Genomic DNA, 20,442 nt, shown 5'->3' on the forward strand with positions numbered 1-20,442 from the left:
AATTGCTGACAGCTACATTCCATCGACTGTTGCAGTTCCTTCGCCACAGACTATGCTCCCCCCACGCTGAGCCAACTCTTCCATCGGGGGCAGAGCAAAGTCCAAGGCAAGCCTCTCCTCTGGATGATTACCTCTCTCATTTTCAAGAGAGACCACACATAGAAACACCTCTTCGGATACCTTTCGGAGACCTTCCTGCTGAGTGTCTTCCCTACAGAGGGTTGTGCTCGCCGAGTTCGTGGTCCTTCTTGTCGCCTCAGACACGTTCTTTCACCTTTGGCAAAGAGAAGTCTGTTTGACTCGTCGTCGACATCTGCCGAACGAACCCCTTCGAAGGATCAAGGACCTAGCCATCCGCCCACTCCTCAGCTATCACCTTCCCCCAAGATATCGTCAGCCTGATGAGTCTCGTCAAGTCTCGCCTTTCACCCGCTGGTTCCCAACCCTCGCCTGTCTCAACGGACTCGCCGTTCACCTGTCTAACACTCTCTCCGACATTTTGACATCGCACTGCCCAAGGAGGAAGCTCTGAATCCCTAGATACACCCTGGAGGTCCCTAGAAGTGTGTCTCTTGGGTAAAACCCTAGAAGGAATGCAAGCCGACGAAGGAGATAACCTCCGAGGCTGAGAAACACGTTCCTTCTGACGCGGAGGAAGGTTCGGACTAATAGGCACATTTAAGAACCTATTAGGAGGCTCCTTGAACCTTTCTAGGAAGGGTGTTGGTCTTCCACTGGAGGTGGAAGACGCAGAAGGGCGAGAGGAAGGTGTTGGATCCGTACTTGCCCGCAATTCCAACACATCTACTAAAAAATTGCTCGTGAAATTGTGAGATATATGCGCAAAATCTCGCACTTCACGCGTCAACGTGATTCACACGCAAAATCACGCGTCAACGTACGTGTTTCGCAAGCAAAAGTGCTCGCAACAGGAGCACTAGGAGCCACAGAGGAAGAGGAAGATCTAACACCTTCCTGCTGCCCCAGAAGAGCACTTACGTCCAACGAAATCGGCAGAGGAGGCCTTTGAGTTGGGACTACTCTAGAAGGAAAACACGCCACAGCGGAACGCGTCTCCAAGTGTCGTGTAGACGAGCGCTTAGCTAAGACTCCCCAGGCTGTGAAAGGCACTGAGGGTTTAGCTGGACACCTGTCTGAGGAGTGGTCAAGGTCATCATCAGGTAGGTTCGAGGTTGTTTGGAAGGTTTAGTTGAGGGGCTACGCGCTGATGGACTGCACGTACGCCAACCTCTACCTCTAGACGAGAAACTTTAACACCTTAATCGAGAACGCGCGGTTCGTGATCGTGAGCGTCTAGCTCTTGTCTGAGAACGGCGTGAACGCCACGAGTGCCTATCTCGCGAACGAGAATATTGTTCTCGTGATCAATACCCTGGTGAGCGCAAACGCCGCCCTTGTGATCGTGAGCATCGTCCTCATGATCTAGATCGTGACCATCTACAACGTGAGCGTCTGGACCTAGGTCTAGACCTTGCTTGGGACTGTGGAACGCGATCGTGAAACTCGTCCTCGTGAAGAGGAACGCCGCCGAATAGAGCGTTGAGACCTACGGTCTCGTGAGCGTGAAGCTCTAGAGCGTAAGCGTCTTCTAGGCGAAGAACGCTCAGATCGTGATGATCTACGACCATTACATTCTTCCAATCATCGTGAACGACGATCAGAGGAAGAAGTTCCAGAAAGGCAAGGCGATGGCGATGCTCGTCTCTTAGCGCTGCTGGTGGAAGGCTCGCTGATCCCTGGAAGATCGTCACCTGCAACCTGAGGGTTCCTGTGGGAACAAACAGAGGGTTAATGATTAAGGGACGACGAGGTCCTAGGATGGAGAGAGGGTTCGTCGTCAGCAGGGGATTGTTGGAGAGGCAAACTAGAACGATCATCTCGTCCACATGTGGAAGGGCGAGGGGAAGGCGACAGATAGACCTCGCACAGCTCCAGAGCGTGAAATGTCGACAGCTCCGGAGAAGGTTCCATTGTGGCACCACGCTGAAAACGCTGCAGCTCCTCCTTTGAAGGGGGTCCTGAAATCCCTAAGGACGACCGCACCTGAAACAAATCTGCAAAGGAGAAAGGCTCACCAGCAGATGGAGAAGAAGTTGCTCCTCGAGGGGAAGCAATAACATCCCCAGTACCCTGGGGTTGCCAAGGAGTTTAGAGATCTGCGCTCCTGCTTGCTCGTCCTTTGTGAGAGCGCGCGTGCGAGAAGGAGCTTTTGAGAGATTTGGGGGTGCGAGAAGAAGAAGAATGAGCCCCGCTTGCCCCTGAGGGAGAATGATCGCGCTTAGCCTTCTTCCTACGTCGTCCAAATTTCTCCCATTGGGAGGCAGACCACTCGCTACACTCTGCACAGGGCGAACCCTGCTCGCAACAATGCCCTCGGCACAGGACACAGAGAGAGGGTTGGTCTCCACTGACGACACGATGGTCCCGCATGTGACACCCTCTCGCCCTGGACACGTTCGCATGATGAAGGTGATCGCAGAAGAACAACACGCACACCTGTAAAGAGAAACTCAAAATAAAAAAAGTCCAATGACAGTCAGGAGGAGAGCGGACATTGTCCGATCTCTACTGAGCCAAAAGAAAAAGTGATGAAAGCATATAGAGGCGGTTAGATAAACCCCCCCCCACCTCCTGCCTACCCGCTAGCCACCTCGCAATTAAATTCTAATGGCTACCTCCAGCTGCCGCTGAAAGAATATCCACATCCACATAAATAAAGGAGGTTTGTTAGAATGGGAACAAATACTGTATATCCTTCAAGTCTATTGTAAATGTCCATTCTCCTTATGTAGGTGTCTCCATGTTAAAATTGGTGAGAACAGTATACCTGGTCAAGCACCTAGAACTAGCTTCCAGCCCCAATGCATTAGCCACTACATACAGTCTATAGTAAAACTCCAAGGGGAATCCAAAACGTCTTCTGATCACGTGCTTCTCCATAAGTTTGGTATCTCTTTTTTATTTCAAAGCCTATCCTTTGAGACGTAACTGCCCCAAACTTTAATACCAAGCCTAGTCTCCTCTAGATGCTCCCTTGATTTGGAATCTACTTTTCTCTTATATTTAGTCCTTCTCACAAGCTTGCATACACAAAAGCCTAATCATATTCCTCCATAAGTCTGGTAAGTTCTCATATTCTGAAAACCTCCATTTCAAGTCAGGTTGTTGGATTCCCCTGCAACCTGTGGCTTATTCACTTTGTAAAAGTATCAAAATATTTGGGTGTACAGTACAAATCATCTTAAGAGCCAGCAGCATGAGACAACATCAAAGAATAAGCAGCCAGAACTCGCCAAGAGTAATTTCTCCGGGAACATTTTGGCAATGAATTTACACAAAGCCTGAAAAAGGGATTGGATTCATCATCAATCTCAACATCTTGCAAATCAGTAGCTACTTTACCTTCAACATCCTGATCCAGTGAAGTATTCACTCTGTAAATCTCAGATTTCTCCTTTTATTTACATGTACTGTGCTGGCGCTAAATATACGAGGTTGATTAAACATTTCACCCAAGACACAAGGACCCTTATCTTCTATCAATAACCCAATCAACAAACAATTCAAAACCAGTAGAAGAGATCCCTGATAAAGCTAGAGCTAACTAATCCTTCAATAATCACTCAATCTGAAAAAGGGGAATGCTATGGAAAGCTATTTACATAGGCAACGACTCTCATGAAAAGAGCTTAACCATGACAAGTACACTGCCATACATCGGCATATAACCGGAAATAGTATCCTAGGGGGACGGAGGTTACTGAAGTGAGGAAAAATGTTATTTTCCTTAGTAAAATAAATTTTTGAATATACTTACCCGATGATCATATAGCTGCATCCCTGCTGCCCCGACAGAAAAAATCTACGGGAGGAATACGCCAGCGATCGCTATACAGGTGGGGGTGTATATCAACAGCGCCATCTGTCAAGTAGGTACTCAAGTACTCGATGTCAACAACGAACCAATTTTCTCATCTGTCCCACTGGTTCTCTATTGGGGAGGAAGGGTGGGTCCTTTAATTTATGATCATCGGGTAAGTATATTCAAAAATTTATTTTACTAAGGAAAATAACATTTTTCAATATCAAACTTACCCGATGATCATATAGCTGATTCACACCCAGGGGGGTGGGTAGAGACCAGCATAACAAGTTGACATTATGAGCTAAGTATTCCGTATTTTATTTTAGCAGTTATTCAAAATAACAAGCATAAAATAAATAAGTACCTGGTAAGAAAGACGACTTGAACAATTACTCTGCCTTTTTAAGTACGTCTTCCTTACTGAGCCTCGCGATCCTCATAGGATGCTGAGCGACTCCTAGGAGCTGAAGTATGAAGGGTTGCAACCCATACTAAAGGTCCTCATCAAAACCTTTAATCTAGGCGCTTCTCAAGAAAAGATTTTGACCACCCGCCAAATCAAGTAGGATGCGAAAGGCTTCTTAGCCTTCCGGACAACCCAAAAATATTTCAAGAGAAAGATTAAAAAGGTTCTGGCATTAGGGAATTGTAGTGGTGGAGCCCCCACCACTACTGCACTCGTTGCTACGAATGGTCCCAGAGTGTAGCAGTTCTCGTAAAGAGACTGGACATTCTTAAGATAAAAGACGCGAACACTGATTTGCTTTTCCAATAGGTTGCGTCAAATATATTTTGCAGAGATCTATTTTGTTTAAAGGCCACGGAAGTTGTGACAGCTCTAACTTCGTGTGTCCTTACCTTCAGCCAAGCTTGGTCTTCCTCATTCAGAAGGGAATGAGCCTCTCGTATTAACAGTCTGATAAAAATAGGATAAAGAATTCTCTGACATAGGCAAAGATGAATTCTTAACTGAACACCATAAAGCTTCAGACGGGCCTCGTAAAGGTTTTAAAATAGAACTTAAGAGCTCTTACAGGACATAATACTCTTTTTAGTTTATTTCCAACCATACGATAAGTTTGGAATATCGAACGATATTGGTCAAGGCCGAGAAGGCAGCTCGTGTTTGGCTAGAAAACCAAGATGAAGAACATGTAGCCGTTTCGGATGAGAATCCGATGTTCTTGCTGAAGGCATGAATCTCACTGACTCCTTTAGCTGTGGTTAAGCATATCAGGAAAAGAGTCTTAAAGGTGAGATCTTTCAGGGAGGCTGATTGAAGTGGTTCGAACCTGTCTAACATAAGGAATCTTAGAACCACGTCTAAATTCCAACCAGGTGTAACCAAACGACGCTCCTTCGTGGTCTCAAAAGACTTAAGGAGGTCCTGTAGATCTTTATTGTTGGAAAGATCTAAGCCTCTGTGACGGAAGACTGATGCCAACATGCTTCTGTAACCCTTGAGTGGGAGCTGAAAGAGATCGCTCTTTCCTCAGATATAAGAGGAAGTCAGCTATTTGAGTTACAGAGGTACTGGTCGAGGATATGGATACTGACTTGCACCAGTTTCGAAAGATTTCCCACTTCGATTGGTAGACTCTAAGGGTGGGTGTTCTCCTTGCTCTAGCAATCGCTCTGGTTGCCTCCTTCGAAAAACCTCTAGTTCTCGAGAGTATTTCGATACTCTGAAGGCAGTGAGACGAAGAGCGTGGAGGCCTTGGAGTACCTTCTTTACGCGTGGCAGACGTAGCAGGTCCACCCTTAGGGGAAGAGTTCTGGGAACGTCTACTAGCCATCGAAGTACCTCGGTAAGTTATTCTCTCGCGGGCCAGAGGGGAGCAATTAGCGTCCACTTGTCCCTTCGTGAGAGGCGAACTTCTGCAGTACCTTGTTGACAATCTAGAACGGAGGGAATGCATATAGATCTAGATGAGACCAATCAAGTAGAAAGGCATCTAAAAGAACTACTGCTGGGTCCGGGATAGGTGAGCAAAGTATTGAGAGCCTCTTGGACATCGAGGTTGCGAAGAGATCTATGGTTGGCTGGCCCCAGGAGACCCAAAGTCTCTTGCATACATCCTAGTGGAGGGTCCAATATGTTGGAATTATTGTCCCTTCCTACTGAGGCAATCTGCTAAGACATTCAAGTTGCCTTGGAAGAAACTGTTACTAGTGAAAAGTCTAGACCTGTTGAACAGGAGAGGAGGTCACTTGCGAACTCGTACCATGTCAGAGAGTAGGTCCCTCCTTGCTAGGAGATGTACATCAAAGCAGGGAGTTGACCGTGTTCACCTCCACTACTTTGCCTTGAAGGAGAGACCTGAAGCTTTTCCAGGTCAGACGTACTGCCAGAAGCTTCTTGCAGTTGAAATGCATTGTCTTTTGACTCGAGTTCCATAATCCCGAGCATTCCCTACCGCCTAAGGTCGCACCCCAGCCTACGTCCGATGCGTCTGAGAAGAGAACGTGGTTGGGAGTCTGAACAGTCAGGGGAAAACCCTATCAAAGGTTGATAAAGTCCTTTCACCCAGTCAGACCAGACTTATCTTCCGGAAACCGGGATCTAGACCGCTTCTAGCGTCTTGTCCTTTTCCAGTGAAGAGCTAGATGAAACCGAAAAGGACGGAGGTGTAGTCTTCCAAGTGACACCAAAGAACCACGGATGACAGTGTCTTAACCAGACTCATCCACAGCCTGACAGGGCCGCGTTCCTTCTTCAGCATCTTCTGGATGGATAGCAGGGTTGGGGGTTGATCGTCTTGTTCAGCCATGTCCTCATCAGAGGGTTCCTCATCCGAAACTGATGAGGAAACGGCAAACGGAGTGGGCAACGTCTGACTCGCTGAATCCGGTCGCACTGGTGGATGCGTGACGGAGCCGGACACAAGATCATGGTACTGCTGCAAAGTCTGTGAACTGTCAACCATGGGGAAGCGAGGAAATACAGCGACAACCCGAAACTGTCTAGACTGTCTGGGTTGTGCAGACAACCCCTATCGGGTTGCTGAGGTTGCCGCACTGCGTCACAACAAGTAACCTCTGCTGGTTGTTGAACGTCTTCCTAGTGACACACTGAATGTCCACAACCACCTCCGAGAGTCGCTTAACGTTAACGTGCGACTGGCAACCCACACTGGGTCGCACCGGAGGAGGAATCATCTCAACTGGCGGACGTGAGTAGGAAATCTCAGCGTCAACAGGGCGTACAACCAACCGGTAGGAAGGTTGTTGGCAAGAAGGTTCTTCTCCGTAAAAAATCCTCTATCAAGGACTAAGCTTGGACTGCATGTCTTGCAACAAAGCCCAAGGTCTATGGGAGCAGGTGTGGCAACAGACGGGGTAGCGACTGAAGCGGAACCATTTACCCTCCCTGGAAGCATGTTATGCTTCAATTAAAGTCCATAGGAGGCTAAGCAGCTTAAGGCTCCTCTCCAAATGACAGAGTCCTCAAGGGAGTATCAGAAGGAGGGAGAACAGCACTTTCTCATCTACAGGAACCATGTCCGAGAAAAGCCAGGTTATCTCAGTGAGGGTTTCACTGGTGCATAAGCAGCAGACCAGAAGGCAACGTTATGAAACTGCTTGACAGTCTGTGAACTGTCAAAAACTGAACTGTCAACCACAACAGGAGCGTGAGGACATACAGCACTGGTGTATTAGTAGCAGACCAGAAGGCAACGTCATGTAACTGTATGACAGTCTGTGAGTTGGCAACAACCAAAGTTGTGTGGGGAAGCCTCAACTCCTGACTGACTAGTTTGCTGCGGGCGAGTGGCGGTAACCACAGTGTGTTGCGGAGGCTGACACACCGTGTCAAAACACGGCAGCTAGTGGTAGCTCACGTACGGCAACGGAGTGCTCCGTGTGTCTGTGGGAGTCATCATACATCTGGCAGGGTTGACTGTGCATGGGTGGAGGAGCTCTCACAACAAGAGTGTGGGAGCAGGCAGCCATGCCGGGCGCACAACCGTGGTAGGCTGTAGGCCCACGGGTGCATCGTCAACCTTCTCCGCAGTTGGAGTGTGGGAGCTGGCAACAACAAAAGCGGAGTGCTGGTGCGTGGGAGGGACTGCCGTGGGTTGCGGAGCATGCCGTATGGGATGCGGAGCATGCCGCATGGGTTGCGGAGCATGCCGCATTGTGTCAAAACACGGCAGCTCTACAGCACCTTCCCACTGCTGATGCGGTAGCTCACGCATGTCAACGGAGGGTGCAGCATGAACATGCGTCTGGCAGGGTCGACTGCGCATCTGAGGTGGAGCTCTCACAGGTGGAGTGTGGGAGCAGGCAGCCGCATTATCTGCTGAGCGCACAACCGTGGCAGGTTGTAGATTAACAGGTGCATTGTCAACCTTCTCAGCACGATACTCCTGCATGAAGGAGCAAGCTGAGACTGTATAGTCTGCAGCATGGACCACTAGGGTCTATAAAAGACGGCAACAAACGGAGCTACTGTCCGTTGTGACTGAGGGTCTAAAACAGCTGGTGCGGCAACAGACGGAGTTACTGCCTGTTGCGGTACCACCTTGCCTCTCTTGGGAGGTGTGCAGTCGTCGGATGACTGGAGCGAGTCCGAACTGACCCAGTGGCTACACCTAGGCCGTTGGACTTGTGCGGAAGGGACCGACTTGCACTTAAAGCTGCAAGATTTGGTCCATGGTTTCTGCGAGAAACCTCTTCCGCAGACGAGGAATAAATGGGCTCTCTCGTCTTTGTGTGGGTGGGGCGATCACGTCGGCAACGTGTGTAGATACACCCGAAACCACCGAGGGAAACGTCTGTTCGTCGATCAAGGCCTGTGGAACCCATAAGTCCTTCGACATTACTTCTCCCCTGGGCTTGGGAGCTTGTAAGAGGTATCGGACTAGGTGAACAACTGGCACGAACAGACGAACCTCGAACGCAACACTGTAACACTTTGCGCATATCACTTTATCACTTTTGATTTTCTGTTTGCACTTATTTCACTGAAATCGAAACTTTAAGTGATTTGTACCTGAAACACGCAATCCTATCCTTCATTAAAAGGTAGTAATTGCGAAAACAGTTTTACAAAGCAACAGAAAAACATAATGAAAGATAAAGAATTCAGTGGCTGGAAAAGAGACTAAACACTAGATCAAATAAACTACGTTTAAAATCTCTCACCGCATAAAGCCTGGGAACAAGAATAAAACTCAAGAAACGTTTTACCTTCTTCCCCTACAGCGACTAGGGAGAAGAGTGAAAAACGAGAACAACGTTACCCGCTTGAACGAATCGTTTATTCTCCTCTCTCTCCCTCCGTCTCTAACTCTCTCTCTCTCTTCTCTCTAGACTTAGAACCTGAGAGAAGAGCCCAATTATATATCGTTAAAACATATTATTTGCTAAAGGAAAAAACTGAAAGGTTTCCCAAAAAGTTCCTTTATTAGAATTAAAAACATTGAAGCTAAGAAAGAATGAACGAAACGCTAGAATCGGTTTACTCTTACTGCAACGTGAAACCGTGAAATATTCTCTCTCTATCGTAACGATAGAGCGCATGTTGAACGTTCTGAGCGTCAACAACTGCGGAGACTAACTAAACGTTAGTTCATCTTTGAAAACAGTACGAGACTATCAAAGAAATTCTTTCAAAAACATTAAAATTCTTAAAAGGAAAATACGATATGACGGGCTCAATGTTAATTAACTTCGGTTCCAAGTAAGGACCGCCTACTATTAGGAAAGGTCGCATATAAACAAACATAAAAATTAATTTTTATAAGTTTATAATAAATGGAAAGTTAATCGAAGAGGCCTATAAAGGCGGAGAGATATAAAATAAATAGGTCTATAACTCGTTAAGCAAAATTACCAAAAACCTAAACACACTTCCGTCTAAGGGAAGGGTCGGCCATTTAAAAGTGAAAGAGAGTCCATACTCTCTTCGTCACCACCACTTCCGTCTAAGGGAAGGGTCGGCCATTTAAAAGTGAAGGAGAGTCCATACTCTCTTCGTCACCATAATTAAATTCTATCCAAAACGAGTTCAAGTTTTGAAATGAAGATAAAACCCCCTGCATAACGAAAGCTCAAAACTGGAATAGTGTACTTCACCAAATCGTTGTGAAAACAAATCCAGTTAGGGACGGCGTATTCAGTAGGTCTTGCCTGTGGCACGACAGAGGGAAAATTGGTTCATTGTTGACATCGAGTACTTGAGTACCTACTTGACAGATGGCGCTGTTGATATACACCCCCACCTGCATAGCGATCGCTGGCGTATTCCTCCCGTAGATTTTTTCTGTCGGGGCAGCAGGGATGCAGCTATATGATCATCGGGTAAGTTTGATATTGAAAAATTGGAAATCCAATTTCTATAATGGACGTTGACACTACCAAGCTTCGAAAAGCCATGTGAACCTTAGGTAAAATTAATAGAAATTATGAAAGTTGTGAGGTACCTCATATACATATAAAAAAAACTTTTAAAAAGAAAGGTAAAGAATTATAAGACATACCAGAGGAGTTGGCATTCCTCTTTTTGGAGCTTGTGAAGTTTTACTGTCTTTCTTCTTTTCAGCTCCATCTTCATCATCACAGTCTGGTTTCTTTGGAACTTCCACGTCGGTGATTTCATACTGCAGACAACGGGTCATAAAATCCCTGAAGTAAATGTCTGCTAGCCTTAATACTTCTAATCTATCAATGTCAGTCCTTTTTATAGAAAAAGTACCAAGAAGAACAGGGAGAAGCAGGAATTTGATGGATGTTGTTGGGAGATCGTCTACGCTTTCATTTCCACTGAAAACTCCAAGTTCTGACACGAGTACTGTTGCTTTCACCAATCCTTCAATGGCCTCCTTTACTTTATCCTTGAAAAAAAAAAATTCAATTTCAATTTACTCATTATATATATATTTCCAAAAATATGGGAACTAAAAATTTTACAACTTTTTCACACAAAACATCATAGCTAATGACAGGTGTTTTACAAATGCATGTATGTTTTTGGTCTTCATGGGTTAAACAAAATGTTATTTTTATTAGTAAAATAAATTTTTGAATATACTTACCCGATAATCATGTAGCTGTCAACTCCGTTGCCCGACAGAATTCTATGGAGGGATACGCCAGCTATCACAATACTAGAAGGGGGTGTACTTACCAGCGCCACCTGTGGCCAGGTACTCAAGTACTTCTTGTTGACACCTCCTCAATTATTCCTCGGTCCACTGGTTCTCTATGGGGAGGAAGGGAGGGTCGATTAAATCATGATTATCGGGTAAGTATATTCAAAAATTTATTTTACTAATAAAAATAACATTTTTCAATATTAAACTTACCCGATAATCATGTAGCTGATTCTCACACCCAGGGGGGTGGGTGAAAAACCAGTGTACAAGACTAAAGGATAGCTAAGTATCCCGTATTTCATATAATCAGTTATCCACAATAACAATGAAATAATAAGTACCTGGTAAGGAAGTCGACTTGAACCGTTACTCTGCCTTTAATAAGATCGTCTTCCTTACTGAGCGCAGCGTTCCTCTTGGGAGGCTGAATCAACTCAAAGGTGCTAAAGTATACAGGGCTGCAACCCATACTAAAGGACCTCATCACAACCTTTAACCTCGGCGCTTCTCAAGAAAGAATTGACCACCCGCCAAATCAACAAGGATGTGGAAGGCTTCTTAGCCGACCGTACAACCCATAAAAAGTATTCAAGAGAAAGGTTAAAAGGTTATGGGATTATGGGAATGTAGTGGCTGAGCCCTCGCCTACTACTGCATTCGTTGCCACGAATGGTCCCAGGGTGTAGCAGTACTCGTAAAGAGACTGGACATCTTTGAGATAGAATGATGCGAACACTGACTTGCTTCTCCAATAGGTTGCATCCATAACACTCTGCAGAGAATGGTTCTGTTTGAAGGCCACTGAAGTAGCCACAGCTCCCACTTCATGTGTCCTTACCTTCAGCAAAGCAAGGTCTTCTTCCTTCAGATGAGAATGTGTTTCTCTAATCAGAAGCCTGAATAGTAAGAAACTGAGTTCTTAGAACTTGGAAAAGAAGGTTTCTTGATAGCACACTATAAGGCTTCTGATTGTCCTTGTAAAGGTTAAGACCTTTTTAGATAGTACCTAAGAGCTCTAACTGGGCAAAGTACTCTCTTCAGATCATTCCCCACCAAGTTGGACAGGCTTGGGATCTCGAACGACTTAGGCCAAGGACGTGAAGGAAGCTCGTTTAGCAAAAACCGAGCTGCAAGGAACATGTAGCCGTTTCAGATGTGAAAACAATGATCCTGCTGAAGGCGTGGATCTCACTTACTCTTTTAGCTGTTGTCAAGCACACGAGGAAAAGAGTTTTTAATGTGAGGTCCTAAAAAGAGGCTGATTGGAGAGGTTCAAATCTTGATGACATAAGGAACCTTAGGACCACGTCTAGATTCCAGCCTGGAGTGGACAACCGACGTTCCTTTGAGGTCTCAAAAGACCTAGGGAGGTCCTGTAGATCTTTGTTGGTGGAAAGATCCAAGCCTCTGTGGCGGAAAACCGCTGCCAACATACTTCTGTAACCCTTGATCGTAGGAGCTGAAAGGGATCTTACTTTCCTTAGATATAACAGGAAGTCAGCAATCTGGGTTACAGTGGTACTGGTTGAGGAAACTGCATTGGTCTTGTACCAGCTACGGAAGACTTCCCCTTGAGACTGATAGATTCTGAGAGTGGATGTTCTCCTTGCTTTGGCAATCGCTCTGGCTGCCTCCTTCGAAAAGCCCCTAGCTCTTGAGAGTCTTTCGAAAGTCTGAAGGCAGTCAGACGAAGAGCGTGGAGGATTGGGTGTACCTTCTTTACGTGAGGTAGACTTAGAAGGTTCACTCCTAGAGGAAGAGTCCTGGGAATGTCGACCAGCCATTGCAGTACCTCTAAGAACCATTCTCTCGCGGACCAGAGCGGAGCCAACCAACGTCAGCCGTGTCCCTTTGTGAGAGGAGAACTTTTGAAGTACCCTGTTGACAATCTTGAACGGCGGGAATGCATACAGGTCGAGATGGAACCAATCCAGCAGAAAAGCATCCACGTGAACTGCTGCTGGGTCTGGAATCGGAGAACAATACAACAGGAGTCTCTAGGTTATCGAGGTAGTGAACAGATCTATGGTTGGCTGACCCCACAGGGCCCAAAGTATGTTGCAAACATTCTTGAGAAGGGTCCACTCTGTGGGGATGACCTGACCCTTCCATCTGAGGTGATCTGCCATGACATTCATACCGCCCTGAATGAACCTCGTTACCAGTTAGCTTTCGATCTTTAGACCAGATGAGTAGGTCCCTTGCGATCTAGAACAACTTCCACGAAAGAGTCCCTCCCTGCTTGAAGATGTAAGCCAGGGCTGTGGTGTTGTCAGAGTCCACCTCCACCACTTTGTTAAGCTGGAGGGACTTGAAGTTTATCAAGGCCAGAATAACCGCCAACAACTCCTTGCAATTGATGTGAAGTGTCCTTTGCTCCTGATTCCATGTTCCCGAGCATTCTTGTCCGTCCAAAGTCGCACCCCAGCCCGTGTCTGATGCATCCGAGAGGAGACGGCGGTCGTGTTTCTGAACAGCCAAAGGTAGACTTCCTTGAGAAGAAAGCTGTTCTTACACCACGCGAGAGAAGACCTCCTCTCTTCGGAAACAGGAACTGAGACCGTCTCTAGCGTCATGTCCTTTATCCAGTGAGCAGCTAGATGATACTGAAGGGGGGGGAGGTGGAGTCTCCCTAACACGATGAACAGGGCCAGCGATGAAAGTGTCCCTGTTAGACTCATCCACTACCTGACTGTGCATCGGTTCCTTCTCAGCATGCTCTGGATGCAATGTAGGGCTTGGAAGATCCTTGGGGCCGACGGAAAAGTCCGAAAAGCTCGACTCTGAAGATCCATACCCAAGGAGACAATGGTCTGGGATGGAACGAGCTGAGACTCCTCAAAATTGACCAGGAGGCCCAGTTCCTTGGTCAGATCCATAGTCCATTTGAAAATCTCCAGACAGCGACGACTTGTGGGAGCTCTTAAAAGCCAGTCGTCTGACGGAGCCGGACACAAGATCATGGTACTGCTGCACAGTCTGTGAACTGTCAATCATGGGCAAGCGAGGAAGTACAGTGACAACCCGAATCTGTCTAGACTGTCTGGGTCGTACAGACAACTCCTTATCGGGTTGCTGAGGTTGCCGCACTGCGTCACAACAAGTCACTTCTGTTGGTTGTTGGACGTCTTCCCCGTGACACATTGACTCCGTAAACAAAAAATCCTCTAACAAGGACTAAGCTTGGACTGCATGTCTTGCAACAAAGCTCAAGGTCTATGGGAGCAGGTGTGGTAACAGACGGGATTAGCGACTGAAGTGGAACCATTACCTTCCCTGGAAGTATGTTACGCTTAAATAAAGGTCCATAGGAGGCTATGCAGCTAAAGGCTCCCTCCAAATGACAGAGTCCTCAAGGGAATATCAGAAGGAGGGAGAAAAGAACTTTCTCATCTACAGGGACCATATCCTAGAAAAGCTAAGTTCTCTCAGTGAGGGTTCACTGGTGCAAAAGCAGCAGACTAGAAGGCAACGTTATGAAACTGCTTGACAGTCTAGTGAGTTGGCAACAACCAAAGATGTGTGACTGAGAAGCATGCGGTAAGGTATGCAGAGCATGTAGTATGCAGAGTATGCTGTATGCAGAGCATGCTGAATGTAGAGCATGTCGTATGCAGAGCATGCTGAATGCAGAGCATGCTGTATGCAGAGCATGTTGTATGCAGAGCATGCTGAATGCAGAGCATGCTGTATGCAGAGCATGTTGTATGCAGAGCATGCTGTATGCAGAGCATGCTGTATGTAGAGCATGTTGTATGCAGAGCATGCTGAATGCAGAGCATGCTGTATGCAGAGCATGTAGTATGTAGAGCATGCTGTAAGCAGAGCATGCTGTATGTAGAGCATGCTGTAAGGTAAGCAGAGCGTGTTCATGGCTTTTAACATTTCTCAGAAATTCCATGACCAGTGCTAGAGTGCTTTATGCATGCTTGCATGGGGTTTAAATATCAACATAATATTTACCTTACATTCATAACTCATGATTCATATTTTTTGCCATATTCTGCGATATTGTTAAAAATATATTGCAAGGAATACAAATATATTTTTATAAGTAATACAAATAACCTCCATTATCATAAGGTTTGAAAATGGAGGTAAGGTATGCTGAACAGCAGAGTCAGAACGAGCTGGAACAACAATAGTTGTGGTTTCCTCTTCAAGACTCTGTTGAGGGAACACCTGAGGCTCAGTCTGCAAAGGCTGATCAAAGGAAGTAGCAGAAGGTAGGCGCATGGGTGGAGGAGGCTGACTCCTGGCATGAGTGGCTGAACCCAAGGGTTGCGCTTGCTGAGCGGTTGGCGGAAGCGGAGTAGCAAGTTCCTGTTCCTGTGGTGTGAGCGGAGCGCGATGAGGTAGAGGCTGCGCAGAACAAGGTAAATGTCTCGCAAGCTGAGGCTCCTGAGGCGCAAGGCTAAGGTGTAGTGGTGCTTGCCTTGTGGAGGGTTGAGCTCGCTGCAGCGAGAGCTGAGGAGACTGACTCAAGGACGGGAGAGGTTGTTGTACCTCAACCGAGTGTTGCATCACTGGTGGAGCAGCAAGTGGAGGCGGAGGAAGAGAGGTATAATCCTCCTGATCCCATTGTAAAGGTTGCCTTAAAGAAGGCGGAGGCTGAGCACCACTGGGAACAGCAAACTCAGAACGTGGCTCAACATCGTACGCCTGGCAGGTGGTACTGCGATCAGGCGGAGCGAGCGCAGGCGGAGCGAGCGCAGGCGGAGGGAGTGTAGGCGGAGGCGGAGGCGCAACACTCTCAGCCCGACACTCACGCATCAAGACCGAAAGTTGTGACTGCATGGACTGCAGTAGAGTCAACTTGGGGTCGGCAGACACTAAGGTCTGCTGAGGTAAAGCCTTAACAGCAGAGATCTGTTGCGGCAGAACCTTACTCCTCTTAGGCGGAGTGCATTCAACTGATGACTGAGGAGAGTCAGAGCTAACCCAATGACTGCATCCGGGTTGTTGAACTCTAACTTCGTACGTCTGGCATAGGTCTGGACTTTATGTTTAAGAGGTCTTGAGACCTGAGACCAGCGTTTTCTCCCCTAAATTTCTTCTGCAGACGAGCAAAATAAGGGCTCAATCGTCTGCGGGTGGGAGTGACGGTCTCGGTAAGACATGCCCACAACCACCGAGGATACTTCTGTGTGCCGATCAAGGCCTGCTGAACCCTTTTGTCCTTCGACATTGCTTCTCCCCTGGGCTTGGGAGCTTGCAAGAGGTCCCGGACTGGGAGAACGACTGGCGCGCACAGAAGTACTCTCACGCACAACACTGACACACTTTGTGCTAATCACTTATCACTTTGATTTTCTGTTTGCACTTATTTCACTGAACTCGAAACTTTAAGTGGTTTGTACCTGAAACACGCAATTCTATCCTTTCTCAAAAGTTAGTAATTGCGAAAACAGAATTACAATGTAACAGAAAAATCTAATGAAAGATAAATAATTCAGTGGCTGGAAAGAGACTAAACACTAGATCACTCTAGAAACGTTTACTTTCTTCCCTTAAAGAGACTAGGGAGAAGAGCAAAAAACGATAACAACGTTACTCGTACGCCTGGCAGGCTTGAATGAAACGTTTATCCTCCTCTTTCTCCCTCCGTCTCTATCTCTCTCTCTCTCTCTCTCTCTCTCTCTTGACTTAGAACCTGAGAGAAGAGCCCAATCATATATATCGTTAAACATATTATTGTTAAAGGAAAAAAAAAAAAAAAAAACTGAAATATTTCCCAAAATGAAAAGTTCCTTTATTAGGATTAAAACCATTAAGTTAAGAAAGAATGAACAAAACGCTAGACACGGTTACTCTTACTGCAACGTGAAACCGTGAAAAGTCTTTCTCTATCGTAACGATAGAGTGCAAGTTGAACGTTCTGAACGTCAACAACTGCAGAGACAAAACAAAACGTTAGTTCAACTTTGAAAACAGTACTAGCTATCAAAGAAATTCTTTCAAAGACATTAAAATAGCATAATATGTTAACAGGTAAAACCGAAATGACGGGCTCAATGTTAATTAACTTCGGTACCAAGAAAAGACCGCCTACTATTAGGAAGGTCGAATATAAACATATATAAAAATTAATTTTAATAAGTTTATAAAAAAAAAGGAAGTTAATCGAAGAGGCCTATAAGAGGCGGAGAGATATAAAATAAATATATAACTTTTGTTAAGCAAAATTAAGAAAGAGAGTCTATACTCTCTTAGACACCAACACTTCCGTCTAAGGGAAGGGTCGGCCATTTAAAGGTGAAAAAGAGTTCATACTCTCTTCGTCACCATAATTAATCAAATTAATTCCAAAAGCTAACTAAGCTAATATAGAAGTTTCCAGTAAAGCGACAGCCGAAATCAAAGAGAAATACTTCACCAAAGTCATGAAAATACTCCAAGAACATAAGCGTATCCCAGAACGTCTTGCCGGAAGCACGACAGAGGAATAATTGAGGAGGTGTCAACAAGAAGTACTTGAGTACCTGGCCACAGGTGGCGCTGGTAAGTACACCCCCTTCTAGTATTGTGATAGCTGGCGTATCCCTCCATAGAATTCTGTCGGGCAACGGAGTTGACAGCTACATGATTATCGGGTAAGTTTAATATTGAAAAATTTAGAATATAAAATACAAAATTCTCACATGACAACATCTTGAATTTCCTACACCAAAATAATGACAATTCTCCTTTTATCAGTTAGCATACTACAGTATATATATAAATATCTGTTAGTACTGACATTGCCAATGGTGGCAAAAAACCAGTTGCATTTTAGGTTGTAAGCAGCACCGACAACACCACGAGACAGGTTAGGTTAGCAAAAGTGGCATTAAAGAATTTCAATACTTATCCTTCCCCTCAGTTTATGCCCCTTTTTTGTTAGACTCCATGGAGTTGCAATGGGTTAACTTTTGTTTTCTGATAGAAATGTCAACTTTAAAATCACGTAGCCAAATATTAGAAAAGCTATGCGCCTAGGTTATGCAGGAAGTATTTTTTCCATTACTGACACTGCTAGACATTAACATCATAACATATTCCTTCTCAACCACATTTAGGATACTATCTTTACTCATTGGGGGATGGACCTAACCCTAATCAGCAACTGTTTTAATCATGAAACTAGTATATGCCTGTTTGGCCCTTTCAAGGCTTTACATCAGTCCGTCATGTTTAGAATCCATTTATTTCAGCTAGGACCTCTAATAATCAACCATTATCCCTATACTGATAAAACTGGGAGAGTCCTCAGTAGAAAACACAGATCATTATCCTCCTGCCGAGTCATGTTGATAGGAACACAGATCATTATCCTCCTGCCGAGTCATGTTGATAGGTTGAACTTTGATGTCAAGTAAAGCTGAACTTTGGTTCCATCCAAATTCTAAAACAAAAGCCTGTGCTCCTCTTGAACACCTGCTTACCTAAACGTGATCAAAGACACCATATTCAAAAGCTCCGTAGATTAGGTCGGGCAAGGTTTTGGTGTTACTTCACAATTTTACCATTCAATATCACCTAAGGATATAGTACTTCATTAAATGATGAGTAATGAAAGTGTCCTAGGCCAGTTTAGATAAGTACGAGTAGTAAGTAAAGATAGAGCTTTCCGGTGAGTATAGACACGACTTCCTAGGTTGGGTTAAGGGGAAATGTGATGTTTCATTGTTCACTAATAGGCAGTGCTTGGGTCAAGTCCATATTTAATTTATATCAACAAAAAAGTTTAATCTAAACAATCTTGGTAAGTGTATGCTGGTAAATCTTTAACATCACTAGTAAATATCAAACCCTTTATTCCAGCTTAAGATGATGTGTTCTTATTACTTTGTAGGGCCTTGTAAGACCAATCTTTAGAACTTAAGAAAAAAAGGTTTCCATCAATTACGATTTTGAATATTGTTTAAAAATCAAAACAACTAATACAAGAACACCTATTTATTTTTTCAAAAAGATTATTGATTATTTGTGCAATTTTATCTCGCATCCTTCCATGGTCACAGGCCCCTGGTAGATAATACGGTAAAATTACAGAACAGCACAAAACTACATTTCCGCTAGCAAAACACAACTTTTCATACAGTAAATAATAAGCTTTCATAGAATTTGACCATTATTTCAACTGCAAATAAACAGTTCTCCTAATATCTGCCCCCACCTCCAATGGACAAAGGTAAGAACTTGGGACTTTGGGCGAGCAAAAACTGGAAAAAAACGTGATTACTTGACACTTTCGAGATTCATAAAAGACCACAGAACTTAACGCACCACATATAACATAACCTAGTAGTTCCCAGGTCACAGACCTAACTGCAGGACAACCTGCCCTGACCTCTTCCCAGGTCACAGACCTAGCCTAGGGGCAAGCCACTCCCGACCCCCTTCCCAGGTCATATATCTAGCAGGGGCAAGAGTCCCAGAAACCCTCTTCCCTGATCACAAACCTAACATTATATATATATATATATATATATATATATATATATATATATATATACAGTATATATATATATATATATATATATATATATATATATATATATATATATATATATGTATGTATTACATTTAGCATTGATTTCCAACAAAAATAAGTGTCATTTTCGAAAGAAACTGGCATTTTTCTATAGGTATAAGTTGCCTTCAACTGGGAGAGGTTTCCCCGACCATAACTACAATAATACCGGGAAGCCTCCCCGACCCTTTATATAAAACTGCATTCCTTTATTAGTAAAGCTTTTACCATGTTGCTCTACAATAATACTGATAGGGTAAGGTATCTTAGGTTAAGTTGGGAGAATTTTAGTTTAGGTCATATCTGCGTTTGTTTCCTTTGAGAAAGTCGTATATACGTGAGGTGTAGCAGTAAATATGCTGTATACCAATTCACTCGGGGAGTTTCCCAATTGCTTATAGTTTTGAGATAATACTGCATCTCAACCAACGGCTCTTCATACTATCTTTGAACGGCAATAGGTTATAATAATGGCAAGGAAAAGACTAAGAAAATAGCCATAGGCCTATTTTCATGACAGGCTAATAGGAAAAGTTTTATTATAGATCCGGTCAGGAAAACATTTTCCAACAAATCTTTTTCCCATAGAAAAACTCCAGAAACTATAATTTAACCGAAAATATTGTAGGCCTATTTTCATGACAGGCTAATGGGAAATACCGGTAGGCCTATTTCCAGGATGCGGCTAATAGAACATTACGTACCAATATCATATAGGATTTAGTTAATTTAATAGCCCTATATAAGAAATTATCATATCCATCTGCTCAAAATAGCATTGACATTTTCAATGTAAAATGCTACGCGAACGGTAGACTTCGACAAACAAATTAGTCCAAAACCAAATTTTGACAAACCTGAATTTCCGTAGAGTTTGAGGGCAATGAAGTAGACTCGACCTCTTCGTAAATCTTTAAATATTTATCGAATAATGCGGAGAC

At 44.6% G+C, this 20,442-nt stretch overlaps 1 protein-coding gene across 2 annotated transcripts in view; it reads right to left on the bottom strand.

Moving 5' to 3' along the window:
* Tap42 (immunoglobulin binding protein Tap42) overlaps window positions 1–20,442 on the bottom strand; it is a 191,498-nt gene that overhangs the window by 17,991 nt on the left and 153,065 nt on the right. Inside the window, exons 1-2 of one of the 2 annotated variants that reach the window (XM_068363281.1) lie at window positions 20,359–20,442; window positions 10,372–10,725 (exon numbers count right to left, since the gene is read on the bottom strand). The exon at window positions 20,359–20,442 is cut by the window's right edge and continues 158 nt beyond it. In XM_068363281.1, coding sequence (XP_068219382.1) covers window positions 10,372–10,725; window positions 20,359–20,442 — 438 coding nt within the window. The remainder of the gene's footprint in view (window positions 1–10,371; window positions 10,726–20,358) is intronic. The other variant, XM_068363280.1, reaches the window with a different exon arrangement.

Source organism: Palaemon carinicauda, chromosome 40 (assembly GCF_036898095.1).
Source record: "Palaemon carinicauda isolate YSFRI2023 chromosome 40, ASM3689809v2, whole genome shotgun sequence".
Classification (NCBI taxonomy): Eukaryota; Metazoa; Arthropoda; class Malacostraca; order Decapoda; family Palaemonidae; genus Palaemon; species Palaemon carinicauda.